Source organism: Lupinus angustifolius, chromosome LG20 (assembly GCF_001865875.1).
Source record: "Lupinus angustifolius cultivar Tanjil chromosome LG20, LupAngTanjil_v1.0, whole genome shotgun sequence".
NCBI classification, from domain to species: domain Eukaryota; kingdom Viridiplantae; phylum Streptophyta; class Magnoliopsida; order Fabales; family Fabaceae; genus Lupinus; species Lupinus angustifolius.
Window position 1 is genome coordinate 21,251,211 of NC_032028.1, and position 10,923 is coordinate 21,262,133.

General features: G+C 32.1%; 2 protein-coding genes and 2 non-coding genes across 4 annotated transcripts in view; 2 read left to right on the top strand and 2 right to left on the bottom strand.

The window, feature by feature from the left end:
• Positions 1-6,452, top strand: part of LOC109335558 (serine/threonine-protein phosphatase 7 long form homolog) — a 6,990-nt gene extending 538 nt beyond the window's left edge. Inside the window, exon 2 of the mRNA XM_019571692.1 lies at positions 6,333-6,452. Within this exon, the coding sequence (XP_019427237.1) occupies positions 6,333-6,452 (120 nt within the window). The remainder of the gene's footprint in view (positions 1-6,332) is intronic.
• On the bottom strand, positions 2,459-2,529 carry TRNAG-GCC. Its single transcript has one exon. It is a non-coding gene; the product is annotated as a tRNA-Gly (tRNA).
• TRNAG-GCC lies at positions 6,758-6,828 on the bottom strand. Its single transcript has one exon. It is a non-coding gene; the product is annotated as a tRNA-Gly (tRNA).
• On the top strand, positions 8,754-10,896 carry LOC109335293 (cation/calcium exchanger 2-like). The gene has a single exon (XM_019571426.1). The coding sequence runs from the start codon at positions 8,907-8,909 to the stop codon at positions 10,656-10,658; it is 1,752 nt and encodes a 583-aa protein (XP_019426971.1). The 5' UTR covers positions 8,754-8,906; the 3' UTR covers positions 10,659-10,896.

Genomic DNA, 10,923 nt, shown 5'->3' on the forward strand with positions numbered 1-10,923 from the left:
CCAGAACAAAGCAATGATGAAGATGATGAAGATGATGAAGGTGGTGAGGAGGAAGAGGAGCAACAACTTAGAAGAGTTGCTAGTGGAAGAGCTAGAGAAGTGTATCAACCAGAATTAAGAGTTCTTCCACCACGAAGAAGAAGACCACCCCGTGTGACACTTCATCACATCATAGACGCCACTAATATTACAAATTTAATTTAAATTTTAGGTTTCTAATTTCTTTCTATGTAATTTATTTTTTTGTATTTCAATGTTTCTAATTATCAATGGTTTTAATATAAATGTTTGTTCATGTCATTCTTTGTTATCAAATTACTATTAATCATATATTTAATAATGAAATAAAAATATAGTATAAATCAAAAACCCTAATTATACAAAACTCATGCAACAAAAAACTCATCTAAAATTCCAAAAAACCTTCACCATTTTAGGTTTCAAAGTGATACATGTAACTGAATGAATAATCTTAGTTTACATCATACAAAATAAAAATATAATACAAATAATAATCTATAATTTTGATATAGCTCATACAACTCAAAAACCAGAACAAAATTCTTAAAAACCATGGACCGGAAACACCGGTCCAAGGCAAAGAAAAAAAAAGAAAAAAGGGTCTCGTGCATGGGGTGCAATTCAAACTCGTGTACCCCATACACGAGTTTGGTGGGGCAAACACTATTCCCCAGGAATCGTGTACCCTATACACGATTTTAATAAAAAGTATACTAGTTCCGTAATATTTTAAAAAATTATACCAGAGTGGTAATAAGGCAGTCAAACTATACTAGAAATGTAACTTTTCCTATATATATATATATGAAGGGTAAATGGTATATCCACCATAAATAAAATTTTACATTGTTATTACATAAATATTAAATTCTATTATTTTTAATTTCAAACTACTCATGTGCCTATGACTCTATGGAGTAATGGAGTCATGACATACTACATTGTTATTATAAGGGTACTATAATTTTAAGTTGGATCGTGTTGATCGGTTTTGATACTTGGATAGAACATAACCTCTTCCCATGTGAGGACAATGCACATCTACTAAGTAAAAGTCTCATGGAGTGGACCATCTTTTTCAAACATCTTGATGGTTTTATATCTCTCTTTGTCATATCTTATTCCTTACTTCTTGGTCATATGTAAGCTATAGTGTTATCGAAGGAAATCATATCTTATCTTATCATACAATGTGGTAAGTTGAACTCAAGCTTGGTGTTGGTTTCACGAACAAGATATGAGTTTTAATATTTTCGAAACCATCATCTAATCCTATTAAGAACTCATACAATTGTTCTTTCTCATTTCTTTCAATCATTTTCTCATTGATGCTAATACGTCTTGGGAATGGTCATGACATGTTATTGAATCGATCATGGCCAACCTTATAATGACCATGAGTTGGCATTGGATATGTATGGTAATTTCCATGATCCTCTAACACATTTTTCTATTTAAAATATTATTTTTAGATCATTTTTCTCTATTTAAAATATTATTTTTCCAATACGTCTTTTAGATCACTTAAGAATAAAGTATTGAGTTTGATATCCATATAACTCATGGAAATGTAGAAAAACTTAATTAGCAAGTGTCTTTTCACTTAATTATTTAATTGTACTTCAAGATATTAACCTTTCATTAATCGGAGTATGAAACACATATATAACATAAGTGTATAGAGAATAATGTTATAGATTATTGTTTTTCAAATGAGGTTCCACAAAAATTGGATCATTTTTTCTCAAGTTATGGTTTACCGTTTTTTAATATAATAACTTTCTTAAAAAAATCAGTTTGTGTTGGTCCTAAGATAGAAAGTTAATATGAATAAGGAATTGGGTTTAATCTCTAATATAATTCTTTAAATGTAGAACTTAATTGACAAGTGGAAACTGGCAATTTGATTGACGAAATAACCAAAGATTATTGCAAAAGAATTATAAAAATTTATCATATCTTATTGTTTTTCTTGCCCCCAATTAGTTTGGCTTTCCAAGCATGATTGACAACCGTATTGGACCGGATCTTGTTTGTGCAGGTTTTAGATTTCAATCACATTATCGGAAGAATTTTCATATCGATCTCAATTCAATTTTGTTATACTTTTTTTTGGTTATATTAATATAGATAGACAAGGTGAGAGTAATTTTTTTGATAGAATGATAGAGTTATGATTGAGTGATTCAACCTTATGTAGCAGAGCTTCATTAATTGTATTGAATGTACCATTCAAGGTCCTCAACTTCACTTGGCTTGTTCATAGGGAACAACCTTTAACAACAATGTTCAGAATATGGAGTGGAAGTTACAAAAGTGAAAAAATAGAATTTAGACCAAGAAAAAATAGAACTCAGAAGCACTACTAATTCACCTGAAAGGTGTTGGTGACAGACCCAGCCATCACAGTTAATGCAAGATCTTCATAGCTCTTAACTGCACCAGCCGGGAATCGAACCCGGATCTGTACCGTGGCAGGTTACTATTCTACCACTAGACCACTGGTGCTTGTTGTTTTATTGCTTTCGTAATATGTTAATTATACTTAGTTAACTCTAGTTTTATTATTAGTATGTGGACAAGATTGAATTTTTAATTTCTTCATTTTATCTGATATCCACTCCCCTACGCTTCTCACTTTCCAACTGTGTTGACAACATCAAACACGTGTGGCATGTGTGTGTTGACTTGGTCAACACACGATCCAAGCTCACATAGCCCAAAAATAAATAAATATTTATTTAAAAAGAATGTTGGGCCCAAGCCTGAACCTGAACTGACCCGAACACGAACTGAGCTGGCCGAACGGTGGTGGAGGAGGAGGAGGTGGTGGTGGTGCGCACATGCGTGTGTGGAGGGGTTTTGTTTGTGTGAGTCATCACTCACCCACAAAATTCATTGTACCCCTTGGGGCACACCCCAATGGTGAAACTTAAGGCTTATAAAACCTTCAAACTTCTCTCCTCCAAGCAATGTGGGACTACTGAGTTTTTTCATTTCACAAACTCAAAAGTCACCATAAATAATCTCATTAATGTGCATTAAAATCACTTCAAAACTCATCATTTTTTAACAAATTCCAACATAAAGAGATAATGGATAATTAATCATTATCATATTTTCAAGACACCTTAAATATGTTGTCTTCAACTTTCTAAACTTTATAGTATTCAAATTTAATTGGATAAGTGTTTAGCTCTAACCAATTGTGATGACATATCTCACATCTTCGTTGAACGTGATGAATAAGCTTGCTAAACACGACAATAAGGGTAAAAATTATATATTCGGTGTCGCAAACAAGTAAAAGAGTAAGGAGTTGTCATATCTACAAGGACTTGCTAACTTAGTCTTTCAAAATTAAATTACTATTCTAAGCTTGATTTTTCAAAAGGGTTTTCAATTGATTAGTTTGGTTGAAAAGTTTTGATAATGAAAGTATTGGAATTTAGATGTCGGATTGATTCACTATTCATCTCAATAATATGGGCAAACAATCAAATAATAAAACAAGTATGACTCTACACAAAATTGGACATCAACTACACCAAGAGCTAATACTTTAGTCTATTTAGCAACTCATGAAATAAAACAAAACCTTACAACGAGATCAAAGTTATGATTTACACGCACCTCTATTTTCAATAATTTATGCATGCAAATTGAGTTTAGTGCACATCTCAATAATGTCTAGCAATTACAATGATAAAATTACAAATTATGAACCATCAAACATGCATCTATATCTAGTAACACATACCATCAAGTTTGAGAGTTTTTTAATGTAAACATGAATCTATTTCTAACAATCATATAAACATAGGCACATATTGTGACAATTAAGCATACGAACTACGTCTAGTCTAATGCAAAAAGGATGAATTATATGCTTTGGACTATCAACTCAGAATTTCTTCACAAAGTTCTTTTTCTGGAACACACTAAGCATTTCGTCAAACATAGTAAGCATTAATGTACAACAAGAATAATTCATAAAAATCTAGTTATTTTATTCATAAACCAAATTCCAAATACATCAATGAATAGAAAAGGAACAATCCCAACTAGGAAGTAACCTAGCTAAGCATTTGCAAACTCAGTTCGATCCAAGAGAAATTCAGAACTTATAGTTCATAGTGAAGTGTTGGCTTCTCCATTAACATACAAGAACTTTACTATTTCTACTCCCTAACCATTACATCTTGTTTCCAACTACATAAATCTACAAATCAAGAATAAAAGAAAGCATTCTAAGACAATACATCAAAATCGGATTCCTAACTTCCTAGGTACTGAATTTAGGACTTAGTATATGTAGTCTATTAACTTTTGGCGTCTTAGATCTCCTTTTGTATTTTTTGGATTTTGGTGTCTTAGTATATGCAACGGTGCACTGAGCGCACCTCTTTTCACATCAGACCTTTTGCCTAACTTCTCTTGTGTTGGGCGCGGTTTTCACGCTCAGCGCCTCCTACAATGAGCTCAATTGCGCTAAGCGCAGGTAGTTGATTTGTGACTTTTGCATGCTTAGCCAATTTGGCCCATTCCTTGACCCATTAAGCCTTTTTTTCAACCTGAAACAATCATGGAAACTTGGAAAGCAAGATTAGTATAATTTATCATCAAAATTCTAATTATGATCACATAAAGTAAGTATTTAGAATAAACAAATGTTAAATTATCCTTATGAATTATGATAATTTTGGCATTTAACAAAGCTCAATAATAATAACTATGACACATGGAGCTTCGAAGTGAAGTTTTTTTGCTGGGTAAGACCTTTGGTATGTTGTTGGTGTCATGGAGATTGTCAAACCAAAGAGGGAGAAAGACAAAATAAAATAGAAGATTAAAGTTGGCAAGACAATGTATGTCTTATATGTCATCATAGAAGACAAGCTCATGCAAAAGATTAAGGATGACAACACCTAAGAAGGCGTAAGATATCTTAGTGACATTGTTCTCTAGGAAGAGCAATGCAAAGTTACGGTTGTTGGAGAATGAATTGGTTTTTATCAAATAAGGAGACATGGTGGTAAGTTAGTGTTTTTCCAAAGTCGAATTTATTTGTAATGTGGTTACAAATCTAGATCCAATTGTGCAATTTTTGGGTCGAGAAAAAGAAGAATCATTATTTTTAGATTAAATCTGAAGTGTTATAATCAGAATAGTTGAAGTATTAGTGGAAATAATGATAAGTGTTATAATCGTGGAAGTGGAAGTCACTTTGTTAGAGACTGCAAGTTCGGGAAGCTGAAGGAAATGATATCAACTCTAGCTACAAAAATGAAATTGAAAATGAGTGTGACTTTGAAACATCAATTGTGGTCGAAGATAAAACAACAATTTTATGCTTCACATAACCAAAGGAGGCTATATTTTATTATAGCATACGATAAATCAATCGATTATAAGGATGGTTAGATTTTTTATTATGAATTCTCAAACCATATAATAGGAGATAAGAATAAATTCTCAAGAAATATAGAACATAGAATAAAACAAGTGGTGCTAACCACCAACAACTCCAAGTTGTCGATCATAGATGTTGGTGAGACTAAAGTAGTTCCTAGTCATAGTTCTCATCTATTATTGTTGCATAACGTATATAATGTACTTGGGATGAAAAAGAATCTATTGTTTGTGTCTCAACTTACACCTTCATGGAATTATGTAGTATTTAAACCGAATGATATTAAGGTTTGCATGAATTTGAAGCTGACTCGAATGCTGATTATAAAGGAACAATGTCTTAAATAATATATGTAATGTCAAGAGAAGTAACATATGTAGACCAAACGAGGAAGAATAAAATAGCTAATTTTGTTGACACACAATTTAAGGTAATGATGGAAAAATCATTATTAAAGGGTATTCCTCTACTTGAAGCATGAGACAAACTTGTGTGCACCGATTGTCAGGATGGTAAGGTTAAAGTTATTTGATGTGCCCAAAGTACATCATCTAGCTTAAGGGGTCAATCCTTCAAAGAAGTTGAAACAACCTTCTCTAAAATGCACTTAATATATTGGATGGATACCTCAACTTGCCTATTATTTTAGGGTGATAAGGCGAAACCCCTTAATGTTTTCCTCCGGAGTGTTTAAGAGTCTTGGCAGGGTGAAAATTTCAGAAGTGAGAGCCTCCATCACTAATGATGACTCGAGGTGCATCAAAACAGTTGAAAATATTGATTTTTAGAAACTTGATCACATCTAGCAATAAGCAAAAATAAAATTATTTTCTATATATGCAGCCACGTCCCTATGCTCATTCTGGTGATTCTTGTTTATCTTTGTGATTTTTCTGAGCCTGGGATTAGGAGGAACGTGGTTCTAGTCACCATTTCAAGGGTCAGGTACATGGACTTAGATGGAGTAGACATGGACACAACAATGGCATTGAAAGTCACCAGTGAGGCACTTGAGTAGAAGTGTTTCTATTGGCTCCATTCTTATTCCTTAGTGGAGTGGTTGGTGGTGCATTCTCTAGCCTAGTCTATGGAATTTGGAGCATTGTAATTCATAAGAGCTATGATTATTTGTTCTGTATTAAACAATGATCGCTTCTCTTATTATTGTCCCAAACGGTTCAATGTAAGAATAAAATTAAAGTAGAAGAAGGTATAAGTAAAATTTAAGAAAAAATAGAACTCAGAAGCATTACTAATTCACCTGAAAGGTGTTGGTGACAGACCCAGCTATCACAATTAATGCAAGATCTTCATAGTTCTTTCTGCACCAGCCGGGAATCGAACCCGGGTCTGTACCGTGGCAGGGTACTATTCTACCACTAGACCACTGGTGCTTGTTGTTTTATTGCTTTCGTAATATGTTAATTATATTTAGTTAACTCTAGTTTTATTATTAGTTTGTAGAATTTTTAATTTCTACATTTTATCTCTAATCATCAAACCATCATATAACTCATTTTTTTATTCTTTAAATTTACTATGAGTAAGCTAGATCTCACAACTTCTTTCACTTTATTCCTTAAACTCCACCACGTTAACTATCCGACTTTAATATATGCACTAACATATAAAATGGTTGTAATATTTTTTTTATATTCTGGTTAATATTTATATTTACATTTAAATTTAATCAATTAAAAAATGTGTATTGATTGTAATATTTTTTATATTCTGGTTGATATTTATATTTCATTGTTAAAGAAAGCATCCTCTAACTATGAAGGTTTATCCCATAAAATCCACTTGACTTTGAAGGGAATGTAAACAAATGAAGAAACACACTTTTATATTAAAAATAATATAGCTTTTTTAAAGAAATACAATATAGCAATATAAGTCAAACGTATTAAAAACATAACATAAGTATAAAACATTGAAATATTACTTGTATATTAAAGTTAAATTATATGATATTTAAAGGCGTCTTTAAAGCTTAAGACACAAACATAATATATCTATTTTCATAGCCGGCCTTGAAAATTATAAAATTCTATGTTCAAATCTGTTACTACCAGGATGTTGATCTAGTGGTGTAAAATGTCATTAAATCACCAGAAAACCAAAATATTAATGATTTGATTCTTGTAAATGATAATTATTATAAAAGATACTCATATATCTTAAAAATGATTAATTTTTTACTCAAAAAATAAAATGATACTCTTGATAATACCAATAAATATCGTCAACCAGTGGTTGTGGGAAAGGAATCTGTTTGCCCTTCATTTCTGGAGTCCTGAAAATAAAATAAGAAATGTTTAAAGAAGAATGGTTGAAAGAAAAAATGGCCTAATAAAAAGAAAAGTACACCGTTAAAGATAAGGTCATGCAATGATTATGAGCAGAATCTTATAGCCATCATTGGTTTGATTCGATCTTAATAAGTTTCATATGTGATAGAGAAATGAGACTCCCATAGAAGATAATTAGATTTTTTAATGTATATATAAGGATAAAAATGTAATTCAGTATAAGTTAAAGGGATAAAAATATATATACTTTTTAGTTTTTATGTGTATTTTCACTTCACTATTATCTATATATTACTGGAGAGGAGTCTAACTTGTGATAGAGTTTATCAGATCTAGATCAAATTTGAATTTATTTGATTAATGTTTAGGGTAGAGTAAAAAATAAAGAAAATAGATTTTTGTTCATATTACTCAAAGTTGATGTGATTGCTCTCCTACTGACACGTGTACTCTTGTTCCATCGAGCCTTCCTATCTGTCTCTATAAAGAATAAAGATCTTCTTCATTAATAGATAGATAAGTGCCATAAAATAACACACAAAATGTAATATATAACGATATTTGTATCCTTTTGTTTATCATAAAAACATATTTTTGTCATTAAAAATATGAGTAAAAATAATTATTTGTCTCTCCATTAAATGATTTTTGTTCCTCAAGTATAAACTATGGAAATTGTTGTGGTTGTTGAAAAAGCAATTCGTGTTATCAATTATTAAATTGAAGGTTTTAATTAGGAAAGAATATGAGTTTTAAAAAGAATACATACATATATGTATATATACACATATATAGTGTTTCTTTTGAGAAAATCTTTCACCATTCTCAAATTTGAGCGTATTTGGTTGCATGTTGAGTTGATGTACTAATCAAGTTATTGTTATACAAATTCCAATTCTGTATACTTTGCCATATCCTCACTCATCTTCACTGTCATATCTTCACAAACCAAAACCAAAACAACACTAATTCATCCAAATTAGACACACACAAAAACCATAAGCTCTGTTCCTTTCTTGAATTGTTTTTTTGCTGTCATATTTAATTGGGTTTTTGTTTTTGCCTAGAGTTTCTTCTCCTCTTTTCTATACTTGGATTTTTATCTTACTCATGGGGTTGTTTCCTTAATCATCAAGTTAACATCTTTCTTTCTTTGTGTGATGAAAAGTTTAAAACTTGATTCTGAGTTTTTCTCTCTCAATATGGCTACCAAAGTTTCTATATCCAAACACATGTTTTACACTTTGTTCTTAAACACCATGTTCCTTCTTTTAACCTTTTCTTTCATGATTATTCATTTCCACTCTCCAGAACCCCAAGTTATGGTTATGAACAATAACTATCCCTTTGATGGCAATAGTGAGAATAACTGCAAAACCTTACATAACCTTGATGACTATAAAGCCAAGTGCTTTTACCTGAAATCCAATGACCCTTGTGATTCTCAGGGTTATATTGATTACCTTTACATTTTCTATTGCAAATTTGGAAAATACCCTTTATTGGGTCATAGTTTTCTTTTCCTTTGGCTCCTTGTACTATTCTATCTTTTGGCTAACACAACTTCTGAGTATTTTTGTTCTTCCCTTGAAAACTTGTCCAAGTTACTTAACTTATCTCCTACAATTGCTGGAGTTACTCTTCTATCTCTTGGAAATGGTGCACCTGATGTTTTCTCAAGCATTGTTTCTTTCCAAGGTAGTGGAACACAAAGCATTGGTTTCAATACAGTGCTTGGTGGTGTTTCTTTTGTGACCTGTGTTGTGGTGGGAATAGTGAGCATTGCAATAAGGCAAAGAGGGGTTCAAGTTATGAAATCTGCTTTTATTAGAGATGTTTGTTTCCTTCTTTTGGTTCTTCTTTGCTTGTTTAGTATTTTGATCAGTGGTGAAATCAACCTTCATGGTGCAATTGGTTTCTCTTTGTTGTATGTGGTGTATGTAGTTGTTGTTTATGTTTCATCTAACAAATGGAAGTGTAACAATGATGCTGATGCCGATGATGCCGATGCCGAAAAGGATTGTAGTTCAAGTCATGGTAGTGACTTGAGTGTTCCTCTTATTATTGGCATGGAGAAAGGAATGATTGATTCTACAGAAAATGACATGAACATAAAAGAGAGATTCTGTTGTTTGAGATCTTCAATATATCAAATGTTACTCAATCTTCTTGAGATGCCACTTTACTTGCCAAGAAGATTAACAATTCCAGTTATTTGTGAAGAAAGATGGTCAAAACCTTATGCAGTTTCTTCAATGATACTATCACCAATTCTCTTATCTATCCTTTGGGCCCCTCACAATAACAACTATTTCTCCAACACAAACCTTATGATCTATGGAATTGGACTCTTAGTTGGAACTATATTTGGCATAGTTGCATTTTTCACAACAGAAACTTCAATGCCACCAAAAAAGTTCTTATTTCCTTGGCATGCAGGAGGGTTCATAATGAGTGTAACATGGAGCTACATTTCAGCTCAAGAGTTAGTTGGATTGTTGGTTTCAATTGGATACATAAGTGGAATAAGTCCTTCAATATTGGGTCTAACTGTCCTTGCTTGGGGTAATTCACTTGGTGATTTGATGACAAATTTAACCATGTCTTTAAATGGTGGGTCACAAGGGACTCAAATAGCTATATCTGGTTGCTATGCTGGTCCTATATTCAATATTGTGGTTGGTTTGGGTTTGTCCCTTGTATGCACTACATGGTCAAAGTATCCACAATCTGTTATGATTCCTAGAGATCAATATCTCTTTGAAACAATGGCATTATTGGTGGTTGGATTAGTATGGGCACTCATGGTTTTGATAAGAAAAGATATGAAACTTTGTGGGGTCTTAGGGGTAGGACTTTTAGTTCTTTACTTCATTTCTATGTCAATCAGGCTAATTCAGACACAAGATTGATGCACCTATTAAAAATTGCATTACTTTCTGTAATAGAGTTTGTTTCCGAGTTGAGTTTTAGAGAGAAAGAAAGGAAAATGGAAAGCTTTAGAGTCATCTCGTCAATGTATTTCATGACTCTAAAGTCTTTTTTTCCCCTTTCAATTCCTCTAAAACTCAACTCGCAAACGGACGATATATGAACAAGATTTTGCTAGTTGTAAAATTCCTAATGCTCTATTATATCTAGCATCCCTTTGACTTTACACAATTGCTTCAAACTGTA